This window comes from Elephas maximus, chromosome 6 (genome assembly GCF_024166365.1).
Source record: "Elephas maximus indicus isolate mEleMax1 chromosome 6, mEleMax1 primary haplotype, whole genome shotgun sequence".
NCBI classification, from domain to species: Eukaryota; Metazoa; Chordata; class Mammalia; order Proboscidea; family Elephantidae; genus Elephas; species Elephas maximus.
In genome coordinates, this window is record NC_064824.1 from 95,207,011 (window position 1) to 95,227,593 (window position 20,583).

General features: G+C 33.8%; 1 protein-coding gene across 2 annotated transcripts in view; it reads right to left on the reverse strand.

The window, feature by feature from the left end:
* Nucleotides 1-20,583, reverse strand: part of PGAP1 (post-GPI attachment to proteins inositol deacylase 1) — a 65,141-nt gene that overhangs the window by 21,404 nt on the left and 23,154 nt on the right. For both annotated transcript variants that reach the window (XM_049888895.1, XM_049888896.1), the window contains 11 exons: nucleotides 19,868-19,934; nucleotides 17,234-17,339; nucleotides 16,490-16,545; nucleotides 14,445-14,528; nucleotides 11,757-11,803; nucleotides 11,324-11,375; nucleotides 7,613-7,690; nucleotides 4,209-4,284; nucleotides 2,530-2,603; nucleotides 2,359-2,410; nucleotides 1,784-1,850 (listed from right to left, as the gene is read on the reverse strand). In XM_049888895.1, coding sequence (XP_049744852.1) covers nucleotides 1,784-1,850; nucleotides 2,359-2,410; nucleotides 2,530-2,603; nucleotides 4,209-4,284; nucleotides 7,613-7,690; nucleotides 11,324-11,375; nucleotides 11,757-11,803; nucleotides 14,445-14,528; nucleotides 16,490-16,545; nucleotides 17,234-17,339; nucleotides 19,868-19,934 — 759 coding nt within the window. The remainder of the gene's footprint in view (nucleotides 1-1,783; nucleotides 1,851-2,358; nucleotides 2,411-2,529; nucleotides 2,604-4,208; nucleotides 4,285-7,612; nucleotides 7,691-11,323; nucleotides 11,376-11,756; nucleotides 11,804-14,444; nucleotides 14,529-16,489; nucleotides 16,546-17,233; nucleotides 17,340-19,867; nucleotides 19,935-20,583) is intronic.

The window sequence follows — 20,583 nt, forward strand, 5'->3', positions numbered from 1 at the left end:
CTGGTGGGAACGTAAAATGGTACAACCACTACAGAAAACCATATGGCAACCTCCTTAAAAAGCTAGAAATAGAAATCCCATATGATCCAGCAATCCCACTCCTAGGACTATATCTCAGAGAAATAAGAGCCGTCACACAGACAGACATATGCACACTCATGTTTATTGCAGCATTATTCACAATAGCAAAAAGATGGAAACAACCTAAGTGCCCATCAACTGATGAAAGGATAAACAATTTATGGAACACACACACAATGGAATACTACCCAATGATAAAGAACGATGTTAAATCCATGAAACATCTCACAACATGGATGAATCTGGCGGGTATTATGCTAAGTGACATTAGTCAATCACAAAAGGACAAATATTGTATGAGGCCACTATTGTAAAAATCCAAGAAAAATTATATACAGAAAAAAAAAAAATCTTTGATGGTTATAAGGGAGGGTAGGGGAAATCACTAAGTAGATAGTAGACAAGTGTTAACTCTGGTGAAGGAAAAGACAATACACAATATAGGAGAAGACAGCACAACTTGACCAAAGTCATAGAAGCTTCCTAGATACATCCAAACACCTTGAAAGGCCAAGTAACTGGGGCTGAGGGCGGGGGACCATGGTCTTGGGAGACATGTAGGTCAATTGGCATTACATCATTCATAAAGAAAATGTTCTGTGTTCTACTTTGGTGATTAGCGTCTGGTGTCTTAAAAGCTTGGGAGCACGCATCTAAGATACATCTATTGGTCCCATCTTGTTCACAGCAAAGGAAAATGAAGAAAACCAAAGACACAAGGAAAATGTCAGTGCAGAGGACTAATGGACCACATGAACCACAGCCTCCATTAGCCTGAACCCAGAAGAACTAGACAGTGCCCAGCTACCACCACAGATGGCTTTGACAGGGATCACAACAGGGAGTCCTGGACAGAACAGGAGAAAAACGTAGAACAAAATTTGAATTCACCAACAAAATTCAAATTCACCAAAAAAAGACCAGTCTGACATACTGGAGGAACTCCCAAGACTATGGCTCCTGGACACCCTGCTAACTCAGAACTGAAGCCACTCCCGAAGTCCATCTTTCAGCCAAAGATAAGACAGGCCTATAAAACAAGTGGTAACACATATGAGGAATGTGCTTTTTAGTTCAATCCAGTATTTGAGACCAAATGGGCAACACCTGCCCGAAAACAAAGATGAGAAGGCAGGGAGTGACAGGAAAGCTGGATGGATGGACACAGGGAACCCAGGGCGTAAAGGGAAACAGGGAGAATGCTGATATATTGCAGGGACTGCAACCAATGTCACAAAAATATTTGCGTGTTAATTTTTTGAATGAGAAACTAATTTGTGCTGTAAACTTTCACCTAAAGCACAATAAAGTTAAAAAAAAAAATTCTGGTAAATGACCATGGTTAAATCATCCTTAGAATAATAAAAATGAAATAATATAGAAGAAGCTAGATTCCAGACATCTGAAAAACACGTGATAATGGACACTTTTTTCAGTTACAGGAACAGATCTTTGAATGTCCTCTCTAGGACACATGAGTTGGGGGACAGAGTAGAAAGGGGTTCGTGTTTCAAGCAAGTAAGGTTTAAGTTATATATAATTTTAAAAATACTATATATTATCTTAAATTATGGGCACAATGCTACTACATAAAGGATATACACATACTTCAATAATGCATGTGATTTAAATAAATGAACTAAACAGAGTATCCATTATTCAAAAACACCAAAGTTTAAAGTAAATTCTTTCATATACTTACTGTGCAATGGTCAGTGAATCTTCATAAGACCAGGGAATATGAAGTTTGTAGATACTAGTTATTTCTTCTGTTAAGACAAAGAAGAAATATGTATTAGTAACCATTATGGTATACCAAATGTTACATAGCTGTTAAAATACCTATCTGTTTATACAATTATCCTTTTCATTAAAAAAAAACACAGTAAGGGTTATATTTCATAAGAAATTATGGAGAATTCCTAAATAATAATGATTTAATTAGACTCACAAGAGACATTAGGGCATTTCAGAAGTACTAAGCAACTAGAAAAAACATTCAACAGATAAATCTAAATTACTACTACAGAAAGACAGCAAGATATACAGTATTTTTTAGAATGTACACATTTAAACTGGTCAGATAAAGATGTTTACTGTTAAGAAGGGGTCTATGTCAAGTCCCTTGGGGGGAAAAACAGCTTTTCTATTATCATGCATTTAATTTTACTTTATAAAAAATATATGGAAGAGTATTATAAAAAATCCAAGTGAAGATCTTATGATTCTTCAAATGACAATACTATTTCTTACACATTTTTCTGAAAATACATTTACCTTTCACTCCTGAGCACTTGCTTACCACGTTGACTGTAAAAGCTTGATATATCTAATAGAGTTTGACCACCAAGACAAAACAAGACAAAGAAACAAATATTTACTTGTTTGCTTATTTAACTAAACAGTAAAGTAAAATCAAACCCTTCTTCTTACAGTCAGGATAATTACCTGTCCAAAGTTCAGAAGCTCTATATTGTAGAACAGGCCACTTGTATTTAATACCACTTTCCTTGAAGACAACCCTGTTGAATTAAAAGTACTATGTAACTTAGAATACAAAAGAATTAAAAACAAACAAAAAGTGTACTGGTTGCTTAAACAATGTTAAAATGATGACAAAAGAATTTTTAAGGTTAAAAAACTACTGTACAGATTTTAGCTTCCAATCTGAAGGAATGAGCTCCACAATAAACTCAGGACAAAATACAGTATTTATAATGACTTTTCAACCACATCTATGGGCTTTAAAAAATGAAGTACATAGTTCCAATTTCAGAAAGGTATGCTTTCTTGGTAGATCTTTTTATTTTATAAACTTGCCATCTTTAACCACATAGGTTGTCATTGATTCTTTTCACAAATACAATATTAAAAAATACACATATTTAAAGGATGGGGATATACCGAACAGCACAGAAGTCACCTGAAAGAGCTCCCAATATCCAATGCTGAAACAACTTAAACAAACATGAGAGTATTGGATTATAACCCAATGAGTAAAATAAATATCCATGAGTCTATACTGACAAATAAAATTGAATAAACAAATAAATGGGGGAGAGGAGACAACTCTCCCTTATGAAGAATTAATAAATGTAAAAGCAATGAGGGAAATACATATATTCATTAAAAACCACAGTACCAATGGCTAGACTAGACTAACCAGTGAACGGTAAAAATTGGTGGGTTATTTTGACAGAAACAGGATTATCTGCACACTCTGAAAGTATCTCCCCCAAGATATTTAATTACAAAAGCAAAAATAGTAACTTTACAGTGGAGAAACCTGGCAGACATTTCCTTAACCAAGTAATTACAGGTTAGCACCACCAGTAGTTAGACACAGCGACATCATGTATCCTCTGACATATACACTGAGAAGGGCATATCACTTCTGTGGCATTCTTGCCAAAAACGCATAATCTCAATCCGATCATGAGAAACCATCAGGAAAATCCAAATTGAGGGACATTCTTAAAAATAACTGACCAATACTCTTCAAAGGTATCAAAGTCATGAAAGACAAGCAAAGATTGAGGAATTGTTATAGGTTAGGGGACACTAAGGAGGTATGACAACTAAGTGCCATGGGGATACCTGGAGAAAAAGGACATTGGTGGAAACTTTAGTTAATAATATTGTACCAATGTTAACTTCTAAGTTTTGAAAACTGTTCTACGTTTATGTAAGATGCCAACACTACAGGAACTACTCATTTCGTAACTTTTCTGTAAGTCTAAAATTATTTCAAAATAAAGTTTAAAAGAACTCTTGAAACCTCCATAGGGCAGACAGCAATTTGTACCCTGTAATGAACATTTCATAAAAAGGGCCAATATTCAGCATAAATTCACATGAAAACACACACACACACACACATACTTACTACCTGCAAATGTATGATTATGGAGAAATTTCTTTTACAGTTATCTTCTCAGAAGATGACTGCTGACTCAGTTCCAAACGAGAATTAAACTACTCAGCTACAACATATGGTTATTCTAAGAACTACACAACAATATTTAATCTTACAAGGCTCTGCTTTATTGAAACTAAAAGGCAAACCAAATCACCATTCTGTTAAAAATAAAAGCAATTCTTAGTATTCTCAAAAATAAAGTACTTACCAAAGGAAAAAAGATGAGTTACAGGAAGCTGTATGGATCTCATCTCTTTTTTAAAGAATTCACAGTCTACAACAAACTGAAATATAACACATTGATTTATTAGAAAAAAAAGAATTAATTTTATATTTGTAGTAAAATATCTTCACTTAATGTTTGAGTGAAAAACAAAGCTCTATAAAGCTCAGCTTTGGAACAAATACCATCTAGCATACTATAATTTTGTCTACACTTAGATGGCAAGAATTCCTCAAGAAGAGATACTAAGTTGAGAAAACTTGATAAACAAGTTTTATTTAACTTACTGGATAAGTTATTAAAGAATTGTTTATATTAACAACAGATTGATAGAAAAGTTTTTTTATAGTTAGTTTTAAGGGTTTGTAGAATGGGAACGTTGAAGAACGGATCAAAATATTAAGGGAGAAGGACAATTTGATTAATTAGACTTAGATATTATATCTCTGAATACTATTTTGTTATGTATCTTTATTAAAGATACATAACAAAATAGTATTCATTAAGTATCTACAGTCTAATTAGACTACAAAAGGCTTTTGAAAGAACTGCAATTCATCTACAGATGGCTAATGTTATTTGTGTAGATTATTTCAGGTTAAACAGTGATTATTATAAATTGAAAAAAAGGCTTACTATTTATGAAGCAAGAAAAAAAACGTTATCTCAAAAAAGCAACACTATAATGTGACATCTGCATCATTACAATTTTTTTTTGTAATATTCTTTTCTAATAATATTTCTACAACTGCATAAAAAACTGTTCTCAGCTGTCTGTAGTAAGAATGTTTCTGGAAAATGTATAATCTTATTAAAATAATATCCATAATGCAACCAATTTATTTTTATCTAAAAGAGCCAAAGAAATTAATCTGATGCCTAACTCTAGTTAGCAAGTACTTCGCGGCCCACAGAAAGCAGGAAGCCAATGGGCTCTATCCTAGGTTTTTCTGATAACTACTCCTTGGGTGTTTTTGAGGTACTGTTGCTTGCTTGCCTCCTGGGTGGATTTTTTTTATTGTTTTTGAAAACAAAAACAGATCAATAACTGCTATTAGACTGTAGTACACACATGGGAAAAAGGGAAAAACTTGTTAAGGGGCTTTGCTTCTATCCCTCCTTTACAGGCAGGGAAAAGAACATAGATATTTTCATCGCAAAAAACAGCTGTTAAAAGATTAAAGAGATCACTTATTGAACAGGATTATTCATTATATTTTCACAAAGTACTGTGAGGTGAGCCACTGCCTGAATCATGGCAGCAACTTTTAAAATCAATTTTAAATCATTTTGTAAAGCTATTTAAGATAACAGAATTTTTATCGTTGCTTTTAAATTTGGGCTGTGTCTTTAGTTTTGCATCATGGAAAATAAACTCTTACCCAAGAAAGAATTCAAGGATCTTACCCTAAAACATCCGAAGTAAATTTCTAATGGGTGTAATTTTTTTTTGTCATAAAAAAATGCAGATAATTCCATATTTGCATTTCTAAAAATATATTAAGATATCAGTTGACTCAAATTTTTTAAAACTGCCCATCTGAATATATATACCCTCCTGATGATGCATCATAACACAGACATGAAAGGGCCTAAGTTCATTCTAGTGAGACAGAGCTGCATTGCAGGAGAGCCAGCGGTATTACTTTCCAAAGAGCATTAGCACATATTACATATTTATTAGGCTGCTAAGAGTACTATTTGCAGAAAGGCTCATTAATTTTTTGTAATAACAAAGAGGACCTTTCCAATTTTTGGAAAGATGTTAGATTCATTCAAAATCAACTTACCTGACAGAAAACCCTTAAAGAGAGCTTTTAGTATTGAAGATGCTGAATTACCTCTCACTTGAGCTAAGCAAAACAAAACAATGAATCCATTATAAGGTACTTGTGAGATTTGATCTTTGAGATGACTCTCAACTACATCCCCCTTTCCTTTCCCTATTTCTTTTGAATTTTTCTAATTACTTTGGCAACCAATCTCAGTCAATTTTCTCATTCAAGAAATGATTTTTGAACATTCATGTGGTAGCCACTGAAAGCTGAGAATGCAAAATAGAATAAAACATATCTGGTCATTTAAAACAGTTTACAATATGGTGACGGCAATACAGACATTCACAAATAAATTATAACTCAATGTAATAAGTTCTTCAAAGAAGTTATAAACGAAGTACCATGGGAGTGAAAGGCTCCTGGAGGAATCTGGAGAACCCAAAAAGGGGACACAGACTGGATCTCGAAGGCAAAATGAGCAAAGGGGAGGATGCAGAGCTCCTTTTACTTCTATCTTCTTCCTTCTCCCCAAATCACCATCTTTTTATTTCTACTCCCACTTCCCTAGCACAAGCCTGAATAACCCCTTATGAAGTGCCTAATCTCCCTGCTTCTGATCCATCCTACACCACAGATTAATCTTTCATAATACATAGCGCTGATACTATTACTAAAATTACTACTAGGGTGAAAAATCTTATACCTACCTATTGACTCTTGAATTCTGTAAAGTCCTCAATCCTCCAAAAATGCCCCGCACATATGGCCATAAATTACTTTTCCAGAAGTCTCTTCCACTACTCTTCTATACATGGTGTCTATTCTTTCAAAATTACTATTCATTTACTCACTGTTTTCCAAACACATCCCATGCTTTCCCATCTCCATGCTCTGCTTTCACTGAGCCTCTATCTAAACAGTGCTTTCAGAACAGTGCCATCAGCGCTTTCTGTGATCATGCTATTCAGCACTTGTAATGTGGCTAATGCAACTGAGGAGCTGAACATTAATTTTATTTAATTTTAATTAACTTAAATTTAAATAGCCATATGTGCCTTCTACCTATCAAAATCCCAACTATCCTTTAAGGCCATTTCAAATAGCACCTCATTATCAAGTCTTTCTAGATTCTATCAAACAGAACTAACCTTCCCCCGTTATTCTTTCATGTACTTCCAAATATTCTGACTTGTATTACGTATTTTGGTAACTCTTTTATTCTCATTCTTTCCCCAACCAAATATATTCTTCTCCCCTTGTCCAAACAATATGTGGCTGAGAACAGGATCTGTGTCTTCCTCATTTATGTGCCTATAATTCTTGGCACACAGTCTTATATATATATAAAAGGGTACGCAATAATTAACTGCTTTTGAAAGACGGATAAAGTGGAACTAGTTCCCACTTGGAAAAAGGAGACTTGGGTTTATTCTGCTTAGTTCAAGTTAGAGTAGATGACTCTAATGATTTAACAGTCTTAGGTGGCTCATCAAACTGTGCATTGTTTTAGATAAGCCTTATTCAGAAGAATTCATAAAAAAAAAAAACTTTTAAAATTTAGCATGTATATTCCCCAAAACATTCCGGTAACAGTATTAATCCATTTCTTACCTTACTTCCATGAACAGACGGTACATAAACAACAAGATGAGACAAAGATGGATAGTCTTGGAGTCTTAATGTCAGATACTAAAAAAAGACAAAGATAAAAAGCTGGTTTTATTTCTTAGCGTATACAGGGTTTAATGCATGTTAAAAGAAAGGTAAATTACAAACACTTATTTCTTACTTGATAAGTCATTTCAAACTGCATTTACTTCATAAAATGCTCGTGTTTACATATGTAGGTTAATAATCCTCCTGAAAGTCAAAATCTTAATAGTTATGCTAAACACAGACTGCCCAATGTAGTCTCTGACCTGTAAGATGGATGATTAAATTTAACTATTTCAAACTATACTGCCAGATTTGATTTCCTTCTTTTTGTAATTTGACTATTTGTTATATATAGTGATCCAGTATTATTTCTATATTTTGGTAATATATGAAAAAGAACACTCAATAGTTGATGAATGAATGGATTTTAAATATGCTGGAAGAGTCACAATTTAACCTCAACTGTGCTAGGGATGCTAATCAAAGAGTTGGTAGTTCGAATCTGCCAGGTGCTCCTTGGAAACTCTATGGGGCAGTTCTACTCTGTCCTATAGGGTCACTATGAGTCGGAATCGACTCGACAGCACTGGGTAGTAGGTAGTGGGTAATCCTGACCCAACCCAAGTAGTAATGAGCTGCTAGCTAATAACGTATAGTAACATTACCCCTGGAATCTATTTAGTGAATGACGAAGAGACACAATAACACTAATAAAAAACCAAAACAAACATTTTGCCGTCAAGTCAATTCTGACTCATAGTGACCCCACAGGACAGAGTAAAGTTGCCCCATAGGGTTTCCATGGAGTAGCTGGTGAATTCGAACTGCTGACCAGAAGGTCAGCAGCCAAGCTCTTAACCACTGTACCACCAGGGCTCACTTCACTAAATAAACTATTTTCTTCTCAAAATTAAGGTCAGATACTACAGTCCACATCTTGAGGAATGAACACATAAGAGACTGGTTTATTTGATATAATGTCAAACTACCACATAGAGTTTTTTAATGGAAGTAGAAACGGGGATGGGAGTAGTTATATGTTGTATGTGTTCTAACAATATGGTTGCACTAATCGACTCCGACTCATAGTGACCCTATGTGATAGGGTAGAACTCCCCCGCAGGGTTTCCAAGGAGCGGCTGGTAGATTCGAACTGCTGACCTTTTGGTTAGCAGCCAAACACTTAACCACTGCGCCACCAGGGCCCCAGACATCTTTTACAGGCACTTTGCTTTTTCCATTCTTCTTCAGATGCACCAGTGTGGGCAGGTTGGACAGAGGTACTGAAGTCAAAGACCTGTCAATGAGTGGTCTCCTTACGATCTGCACTAGATCACCAGGGAGTACTTGTTAGAAATAAATTCCCGGGCTTCACACTAGACTTACTTATCAACGGCTCTGCTATAGACTTATAAGTTCTAACTTAAATTAAAGGGCCTTAAAAAGGGCAGGCATACCACAGCTAGAGGCAAGTGAGATTAACCATATGGACAGTAGTTAGTATGAAAGATAAATTAATTAGGAAGAACTCAGATATTCTGTTTAGCTCTCTACTAGTTTTGGAATATTTATTCTTAAGAATGGAAAGTGCTAGATTTTGAAGTATTTTGCTGGAAGTTTCCATCTATTTATTAACAGTTCAGTCATCAGAGATGCCTGAAAGCAATATGATTCTCACCATCTGACATTACTTTTGTTGAGACATTATTAACATGAAAAAAAAAACCACCATTTTTTTTCACATTAATTTTTCCTTTTTAATTCAATTTCAGGCCCAAATAATTTTGTGAGCCTTTTATGCTACCACAAATTACATATAATTTTGGTTTTCATTAAAATAGAAATTTTATTTACATTTAATAGTTAAAATTCTCTTCAACAGAGAACACTTAAAATTACAGAATACCCTAATCCTTGTTTGCTAACTGCCATTAGCATTCACTATAAAAAGTAAGCAGCTGGAATAGCTTGTTCCCCTGCTGTTCAGCCAGCTGTTTCTTATGCTCACAGCAGACAATAGAGGGGCCCAGAGCTAGATAGACACTGTTTAATCTCTGGAGTTTTTTAAATAGGGATTTTATGATTTGAGGACTACCCTTTTAAAAATAGGGACAAATACATTTTAACAGGTTTTTGGTGTTTTTTTAATTGTGGTAAATAGGGTCACTATGTGTCAGAATTGACTCAATGGCAATTGGCTTAGGTTTTTTTTTTTACATTAAATATGCTCATCATTAACAGGATTTTAATCATTTATTTCATATTAGCTCTTAAATTATAGGCTGGATAAACAAACAAATAACCAAACCTGCTGTTGCCACTGAGTCGATTCTGACTCATAATGACCCTATAGGACAGTGCAGAACTTCACCACAGGGTTTCCAAGGCCGTGCTCTTTATGGAAGGAGACTGCCATGTCTTTCTCCTATGGAGCAGCTGGTGGGTTAGAACTTCCAGCTTTTTGGTTGAAAGTTGAGTGTTTATCCACTGCACCACCAGCACCCTTATAATACGACTAAATTGGAAATTCAGGAAATATTTAGTATATCTTATGAACAGTAGATCAGTAAGTGCATCTCAATAGTTTTGTTTGTTTTGCTCTCCCTGGAAGGCTAGGATAAAACCAGTAAGAGGCCTTATAAATGTTCATGAGTCAAATCACTTCCCTACTATATTTGTTTCCTAAGTACAAAGTCACATGTATGAGTATGCACAAGTAAGACTGAGCAAGGTAACACAAAGAAAAACGCAACCATTCCAAAGTCAGGTGTAAAGGACTTGGAATTACTCATTCTTGTCATCATTCCTCTTTGTTAGTATGTTTAATCAAGAGTTGACTATAGACACAAATAAAAATAAATATTTATGATCACAAATAACCAACAGAATTGGAGTAGGGGGCTGGACCAACCAGGTGATTTCACTTTCAAGTCTATGAGTCTAGTATTCATTATGCAGATACATTTTAAAGTATAGATTTACCTGAAAACTATCAATCCTGGTGTATGATTTAATAGTTATAACAAATACAATTTAGAAATTAGAAGAGTTTTTTTAATCAAATTTTAAAATTATTTTCGTTTTTCAACAACAGATTTTGATAGTAAGCAAACTAGTCTTTCATAAAAAGTCTTGCTGGCCTGCCAGAGTTGCTTTAGGAAATCTTTAACCATTATTAACTAATCCCTGCTGTAAACTGCCATTCTGAAGTACTAGATAAGGGAGATAAAGTTACCCAAGTGCCTGGCCACAAAGTGATATTGAAGCTGATCTAGAAAAGGAACACGTTTCTCTTTGAGATATGCACTTCCCTACCGCAGGCCCTCCCTCCCAAAATGAATTGAGTAAAATATCCAGCATATTCTCAAATTTAATTAAAGAAATCCATCCATCTCTTTTGATATGATGCTTTAACAATCAGAGATTTAACTGTATTCAAAGTATTACCGTATTACAATTTTTATCTCTGAAAGTAAGAAATAATAATTGTATGCTATTTTTCATCAAACGTATTTCTACCAAGAGAAAATATTTCTAAAATGTAGGTTAGCAAATCTCAGATTTATTTAATACCTAGATGAATTAATAAAAGAGCATATCCTGAAATTCCTGTGTGTTCAAGTATCTTTCCACCTTGGATATTAAAATTCTAAAGCCATAATTTACCTTAATTGTTGGCAGCAGTTCAGCTTTCCATGATAAATCAACCCCTTGCTGGCTTTGAAATAATATATAAAAATATAATTAAAAGACAAATATATTAAAGTGTTACAAACTATAAATAAGCTTCAGAGCAAAGAGAAATTAATTATAGACCTATCAGTCACAATGAGTTCAAGTCTAATCCAATATATGCTATTCACGCAGTCCACTGTATACAGCTGGATATGGCAACAAAAATTTGCTTTTCCCACAGCCAACTAGTTTTCAAAATTATTGGTATGTTAATTTATTTTTCATTTTAAAATCAATACTATAATTTAGTGTATCAGCAAAATTAATATAAGACTCTATGAAGCTATTCTAAAAGTGTGATTTTTGAGTATTAAGCTTATGTTGAGAAAAATGAACAATGAAGGCCTAAGGTCCAAATACTTACCACATAGAAGTACTGTTTATGCATCCAAAAATCCAACTATTTGTATCCTGTTAATTAATAACAAAATAAAGCATACTAAATAGTAGTATACAATACACATTTTTAACATTTTACTGTTACATGATAGGGTAAGTAGGATCAACGGAAACATAAAATAGCAGCTTGTTATTTAGAGACATCCAAGTTCTCAAAAGTCAAATAGGTCAAAAGTAAACAAAAAAGTCTAATATCAACATAGATATGCAGATAACCTACAGCACTATTCCAAGGGCTCAAGATTGAAGCTACGTATTGCTTCATCATTGCTGAGAAGAACTGCTTCAAAGATGTTTATCGTATTTTAACAATATTCTGTACTTAGCTTCAGCCACTTGAGAGCACTATGACCTAAGATCTTCACTCTACATCTTAAGAAAGTAGTAAGAGATGTTCTGAGATCACATGATCAAACTACTGAAATACTACCAAAGCAAATGAGAAATCCTACCAGAGGATGAGAAGAACTTCTCTGACAGCTACATAAAATTTGCCTTAGAATTACTGATAAGTTTAATGAAGAAATTAATCCTTTCATTCAACTAGTATTTATATAGTCCACTATAGGGGCCAAGGAATTATGCTAAGCCCTCAGAGAAAACGATGAACTGGATAGACACAGTCTCTGCCCTCATGGACCTTAAACATAATTTTAAGACATTTTTCCAAGAATAAAGAATAGAAAGCTGACAGGAAACAAACAAAAAACAGTGTGGTATTTTCTCTGTTCTCCGCGGGTGGCAAAACATTTGTGTGACTCCTATTACCAGTTACCTGTGTGTAATAGAACAATAATGTGACATGGCAATAAAACAGATCTGCATAGCCTGGGTAAAGCAAATGTGACAGGCTCTCAAGATTCGACTCACTTTTGGTAAACCACCCTAAAATATCATGCTGATATAACCTAAGTGTCAAAGAAAAAATTTCAGGTCATTCAGAAAAAATTCCTAACTAATTACAAAAACTATTGATCGCCTTCTAAGAAGTTACTCAGGAATTACTAGGTGTTGACTAACTCCTGGAGTATACAGCAAAAAAATGCTACCAATCATAAAATTTACAGATCTCAAAATAATTTTGTCTACAGTAAAACTCAAAGTTGCCACACTTTCTTAAACAGTTACCTTAACGTTGTCTTTATAAAGTCAAACAATACTAAAGAAATACAATCACAACAAAATTCTTATACTCTAAGTTTCAAAAATATTAATATATGATATACGACTAGAGACAACTCCATTAGGACAGCCATATTAGGGAAGGCTAAAGCAAACACTTGAATAACACACTAATATACAAGCTTAAAATAGTGCTGGACATTAAGGAAAATAGACAGAAAAGACAGACCAGACGTACCCTCATTAATCAAGAAAGGAGCCGCCTCTTCTTGAGTAAAGGAAATGAGTTTAACGGGGAGAGATTCTTCAATGAAAGGTCACAGCAAGATATCCTACTAAAGTATATGCACCCTAAGAGTGGGTCTTTTGTATACCTCACTGAGTCCTATACATAATTAATATTTAATCTGTGAATAAACATCAAAGAAAGTTTCTCACTGTCAAATGGCATACTCATTCTTTTACATATGATTGTTTAAACAAAAAGGAAAGTTGTTTAAACAAAGTAGAGAAGCTGGGAAGCTACATTTAATGTACATACAAGAAAAAAGTATATATGAAATTCTGTCAAATGTAAATATTTCCATAATGCTGACATGTAATATTAACCCATTTTTAGGAATTTCAAGGATGAGCTATGATGAAACAGATTATATTCACAATAAAATCTTAAGTATTCACATTAAGAAAATGTTAAGGGTGATTTATTTGAAAGAAATTTCCAGCTCCAACCGGAGGAGGCCTCAAAACATACAGTAACGTTTTAAAAACTGATAGGACTCTAAAATCCAAAAGAACTATATTGTGAAAAAACCTTGCAGTCCTCAGTTATTTCAGAAGTAGCAGTATGAACTCATGAGTTTTTTATTTTATTTTTTTGTGTATTAGTTAAGATAAATTATGACATTATTATGTAAACATTCCTAATATCGTAACAAAAATATGCCATAGCACCTAACACATTTCTTACAATGCCTAGCATATAGTAGGTGCTCATTAAAAAGAATATGCACATTCACTGCTATGAAACTCCAAGTCTAGACAACAGTAACAAAAAACTTACTGTACTGTATCTTAGAGAATATTTGGTATGAAAAAATGCTCCAAATTTCAGTATGGAAGCCAATGGAAAAGCAGGTTCACTTTTTAAATTCCTATAGAACTACCCTGCTTAAATATACTTATTCCTTAAAGTTACTAACAAAATGTTAGAGTTGAAAGAGGCATGTGAATTCAATTTCTTCATCCTGAACGTAATGAAATTGAGCAGAAAGAAAAGGTAAAAGGCTTCAGTTAGGGCCAAAGATGTAAGTCAATAGTGTATTATCAGTTATGGAAACATTTTGATAAATATTTTTCAATCAAAACACTGTTCCAGACAAATACCTACAGCTAGCTAGACTGAATGACAGTTTAGTACTAAAGAAGGTGAGATCTACTAAAAAAAAAAAGATCTACTACATGTTAGCTAAATCTAAAAAACTAAAAAGTTAGATTTTTAAATTTAAATAAAATATATCAGTTTTCTTACCAGCATGGTGCTCTGACAATAGACGTGAGTGTAGATTTTTCTATGATTTGCAAGAGGAAATGTAAAATATATCTTATCAGATTCCTATAAAAAGAGAGAAATACTTAACACCACTTTCTTTAGAGTGAATAATTCCATCATTGAAAAATCTAGATAAAAAGCAAATGAGTAATTACTTTACTTCTATCACTCTTGGCATTGTTGAGAACCAATACTCTAGGGGTGGGAAAAAGAAGATACAGGTGTAAGAGAGATTATATATAACACATTCCTAGCTCTGCCCGTTGAAAAAGCCTAGAAATGGCAACCCAGTAGTAATAAGCATCTGTAGTACCCAGGTGTTTTTCTGATGAAGGTCAGAAGAGATTATACCTGAATGTGAGGAAAACAAAAATCTTCACGACTGGATCGATAAGCAACATCATGATAAACAGAGAAGAAACTGAAGTTATCAACAATTTCATTCTACTCATATCAATAATCAACACCCATGAAAGCAACAGTCAAGAAATCAAATGATGTATTGCACTGGGCAAAGCTGCTACAAAAGACCCCTTTAAAGTTTTAAAAAGAAAAGACGTCACTTTGGTGACAAATACTCATCTGACCCAATCCATGGTCTTTTTAATATCCTCGTATGTATGCAAAAGTTGGCTAGTGAAAAAGGAAGACAGAAGGAGAACTGATGCATTCAAACTGTGGAACTAGTGAAGAATATCAAATATACCATGGACTGCCAAAAAAAATGAACAAATCAAACTTAGGCAAAATACAAGCAGAATGCTGTATTTCTGCAAGGATGGCAAGACTTAGTTTGGACAGGTCATCAGGAAAGATTAATCACTGGAAAAGGATATTACGTTTGGTAAAGTACAGACTAAGCAAAAAAAAAGAGGAACTCTCAATGAGATGGACTGACACAATAATCACAACGGTGGATTCAAACATACCAAGGATCGTGATCATGAAGATGGCATAAGACCAGGCAACGTTTCCTTCTGTTATATATGGGGTTGCCATGAGTCGGAGCCTACTGGATAGCAACTAACAACAGTGCCCAGATTATAGTTCTAACGTACTGGTTCCCATATAAAAAGAATCCTTGCTCAGGAAATAGCTGATTCAAGGTCTGGGGCAGGAAATGTAAAAAATGAGCTTAAATATCTTGGATAGCAAAAGAAAAACTACCAAAGACAACCAGGAACTATCTTGAAATGGTTTCTGCTAGCCAAAGATAGAATAATTTTAGTATCAATGACCTGAAACACAAAATGTTTAAATCAATGAGTTCATAATTATATTTGCAAAAAATAACCCAATCTTTAACTGGTTACTGATGGACAATGCTGGTTTATTGAACTCACTATTCTGATAACCAGTAAACAAACATAAGGCAAGATTCAAAGATCTAAACAATTATTATTCTTTTCCTTTATGGTTTATACCAGTCTTGACAAATTTAGTAGATTTAAGTTTTTCTATATATTCTAGTCAATAAATGAAAAAGGAATAATAAAATAACCATCATCATTTTGCATTCCCTAACGAATCTATGATTCCAGGCATTTTTCAGAAACCTGAATATGATCAAGGCTCTAGATCCAACTAGTAATTCACAGGAAAATAGTGGGCATAGGAACATATTGAATGATGCTATCAGCAAAATCCAAACTGTGAAACTCTATAGGACAACCCGATTTCTTTAACAAATAGACTACAAGGAAAAGAAAGGGGATGAATGAAGTACTAAAGATTAAAAGAGGACTGAACAAGAGATATATCAACCGATAACAATGTGTGAACCTTACTTGGATCCTGAATTAAACAGACTGAAAAGCAGAAAACAACAAAATAATTTCACAATTATAATACAACTGGAAATTTGAACACTGATTTGAACACTGATTATTAAGGAATTATTGTTAAATTGTTTTAAAGTGGGTAAATGGTGTGTGTATGTGTGTGTTTTTAAGGAGCCATTGGCGTTTAAAAATAAATACTGAAATATTTTTGAAGTAAAAAAAATTCATTTGCAAAATACTTACATTGTAAGCCACGTAGGTCCATTTGGACACTTTTACCGGGACCCACATAGATGTAACTAAAGTAAAGGAAATTAATTTATTTAGCTGATTTTTTTTATATTACATAATTTCTTTTTTTGAACGTCGATCGAAATATTTCTCAATCATAACAGCATTAAAAAGAAATTGCTTCCTCAAAATCGCCTATTTTAAAAACAGAAAATATAGTGAGATATTCTCTACATGCTCATCAACAGCTAACATTCACAGCAAGTAGCGCATTTTAAATACATTTGGTACCTCTAAGGAAGTATCAATAGAAGACAATTAATATTTTATTTTCCATACAAGGAAAGTTAGGTAGATTAAAAAGAGATTAGACAGGTGTTATTATATTTAAAACATAAAATTTACCAGCAAAAGATATGCTCATAATCCAAAAGAAGACTGAAGAATGACTGATACTAAGAAACTGAAAGGAACCAGGAATAATATAGCACTTAATTTATGTGACTGTCAGGAGAACATTTACCTCTTTTTCATTTCTCTATTTGTCATGTTACTTTCATGACAAAATTTTTACCAGCAACATCTTATAAGTTGTTTTTCTACTTTTCCCCTTCCTTTACCAAGAAACTCCTGAGCACCATCATAGAGAAATTAAGAGGACCATAATACCTGAAGTATCACCGTTTCAAAGACTTTATCTGCTAAAAACAAAAACAATCAAGAACTCTAAGTTTAAAACATGTTATTACCACCAACCTGTTAAATCAGAAATTATTGCTGGATTTTCCTCAAAGTGTTTTGCTGGGTGTCTTATAAAGTGGTGATTCAAAACTGACAATTTCTTCTTGGAATTCTGAGTTATCTAGAAAAAATATTAATAATTCTATTATTTTATATCCACTATGACAGTTCAGGAAACCCTGGTGGCATAGTGGTTAAGTACTACGGCTGTTAACCAAAGGGTCAGCAGTTCAAATCCACCAGGGACTCCTTGGAAACTCTATGCTGCAGTTCTACTCTATCCCATAGGGTCACTGAGTCGGAATCGACTAGACAGCAAGAGGTTTGGTTTTGTTTTTTTTTTTTAATGACAGTTCACAGGATAAAGACCTGGTGATCTCATTCTGTAGAGATTACAGCCAAGAAAACCCTCTAGGACAGTTTCACGTGGGGTCATTATAAGTTAAAAATCAACTGGATGGCACCTAATAACAACAGTTCAATGAAACTCTGCTACAAGTGATAATGACAAAGCCAGTATTTACTTACTCTGGGCCAGGTATTGTTCTAAGTGCTTGACATGTATTAATTAACTCATTTAATCATCACAAGAACTCTAGGAAATAATAACTTTTTAATCTGTATTTTAAATATGAAGAAACTAAAACACAGAGAAATTAGGGAACGTGCCTAAGGTCACATGGTTATTAAGAGTCTGGGCTGGAATTCAAACACAAGCAGACTGGCTCCAGGCTCTTACTTCATTAGGCAATAGTGCCTCTCAAGTAACAGTTCAGAAAAAAACATATTTTAAATACTCTTGGAACCATAAGAGAACTTAAGAAATCCTCTGGTCTAGTGACTCTAACACACTAGTTTCCAAACTTAGGCCAGTGCCAATCACACAACAAAGATTTCACTGGTTATTTCACCAGTCACTAGAGAAAATATAAATCATCAACTATCCTTTCTTATAAATGATTCTCCTTTATTCTGTTCTACTCTGTTTCAAAATATCCTTTCTTTAATGAAATTATAATGAGAACAGACAGCGAGGTTTTTTGGGTTGTCTATTTTTTAAGTGTTCTAGCAAAATAAAAAGTTGGCAACTTTATGTCAGCCCTTCACTTTAAAGAAAATTTTAGTGATGTATAAAATCCATTTGGAATCTATCACTCCATTCAATTCTCTAGTTTAAGCATTGAAGCCCTGACAGCTTAAGTGATTTTCTCAGCAACCACTCAGTGAAATAATGACAAAGCTTGGATGAGGACCCGCGTTTACTAACCTTTTCAAATCTCTTAGGAAATTACTCATCCTTTGCTCAAAGATTTCTAACTTGTTACTTTGCAAGATAATACATTCCAATTAACAACTCTTATCAGAAGAATGTTCTGCCCTGTTCAGAGTACATATCTAATGCCCTGTTACAATGATATATGCGATTGGGGCACGTGTAGCATCAGAGCACATATCTGACGCCCTGTCACTATGATACTTGAGAAAATTTGAAGGCTGTTATGCCTCCCACCAACATAAATACTTCTTCTACAGATTAGACAACTTCAAATACATCAACTGTGTTTCATCAAACTTTCAGTCCCTTCAGCATCCTGATCATCTCCCCTGGATTAACCTGGTGTCGCCCTTAAAATGTGGTACACAAAATCGAATACAGTTCTCTAGGTAAGGTGTGACTAGAGTAGAGGACAGTGGAACTTATATCTTCATTGATGCAAAGTTTATACTTCCATCTATTCAGTCTAGTACTAAACTAGTTTGGAATTTTTTTTTTTTAAAGCAGTCACATCTGTCTGCAATCAAGTAAGTCAGAGCTGTTTCTACTGAAACTCCAGTTAAGCCAGGACTCCCCATTTTTACTCCCTAGGCAATCCATCCACCTTCAAATTTTCAGCTGGCTTTTATCCTGATAATTATCAGAAATTTCTATTTCTGATTCCTTCCTTAGTACCACATGTTTGAGGCCAATTATGTTTTGAGTCATAGTTTTCCAACATATACGCTCTGCCACTAGTCCTGAACTACGTACTTCTTAAGGGGCAGGAATCATACCCCAACTTTTTATTTTCTAGTATTTAGTCCATTATACATAGTGAGTTTGTTAAACAGAACTCAGTTTCACGAAAGTATTATATTTTGATTCTTAGCAGTATAGTTATCAAAAATTTCTCATTTGTCCCTTAAATTGTAACTATAAACTATTTATGCACTCAGAATTATAACTTCTACATGACAGCATTAGAATTCTTTTCTCATCTTAGAAGTTAGCGGAAAAACATGATTTACCAAAATTAATTTTATGTACAATTTAAGAATATACCTATCTATCTGAGGTTCTTCATTAGTTAGAACAACGTTTTTCCTAAATCCACCAAATGTTATTTCAAGTACAAACCGGTCTTGCAATTTGATTTGATTCCATTATTGTATACCACTCTCTCAAGTAGACTTAAAACTTTTGCCACAGTTTTCCTCACAATTAAAACAATGTGCTCTCAGATAAAAATACATTTCCATTTTGGAACTAATTCCAGTTGATATAAAGTGCAAGCTTCTGTTTACATTAAAATTAACCATAATTCATTATATCTATCACTGCTATAAAAAAACTCACTTTATTAAAATAATTTTTAGCTTAAAAGTACATACTTGCTTAGTATCAGCATCAATAAGATCAAAGAATGCTCGAATTGTGGTCAACTGCAATTGTTTACACCTGAAGAATAAAATAAGTGTTACAAATGAAACTCTTAAAACATATACTTTGGATCTAGCACGCATAATTTTATTATTTAATATTTGAGTTTCTTTTAACCCTGTAAACTCTAAAATTATTTAACAAATCATCTTATTAGGCATATATCTTATTGTTGAAACTTATGAAAATAAAGCAAAGTAAATCTTTCTGGATGTTGACAGTAGAACTGTGAGGGTCCCTCTGTCTTTCTACCCCAGGTAAAATCGTGTATGTCTGAACTATGTCAGAAGGCAATCTTTAAGCAGAAACATATAGAAATAGGCACTAGGGTCTGTGTGTTTTTTCACCCATATTTAGCATCTTATTTCCTTATTTATATTTAGGATAAATCTAATTCCTACTTAGTTTTCCATGTGCTGCTCCCTAGAATAACTACGGCTGCTCTCACCAAACCCTTGAGATTGGGTAATTACAAGAGCTCAGAAAATCCTATCTCAAGTCCCTTTGATTCTGTACAACTATGACAAACTCTACAGTTTGATATTTAACTCTAGCTTCATTTGAGACTGATGCTACTAGTTCTTTGGGAGATGCTTTATAGGTTGTCAAGGGGACCTTAGTCAAACTAACACAAGAACCAAGGTTAGAGTTTTAAGCCACTAATCTT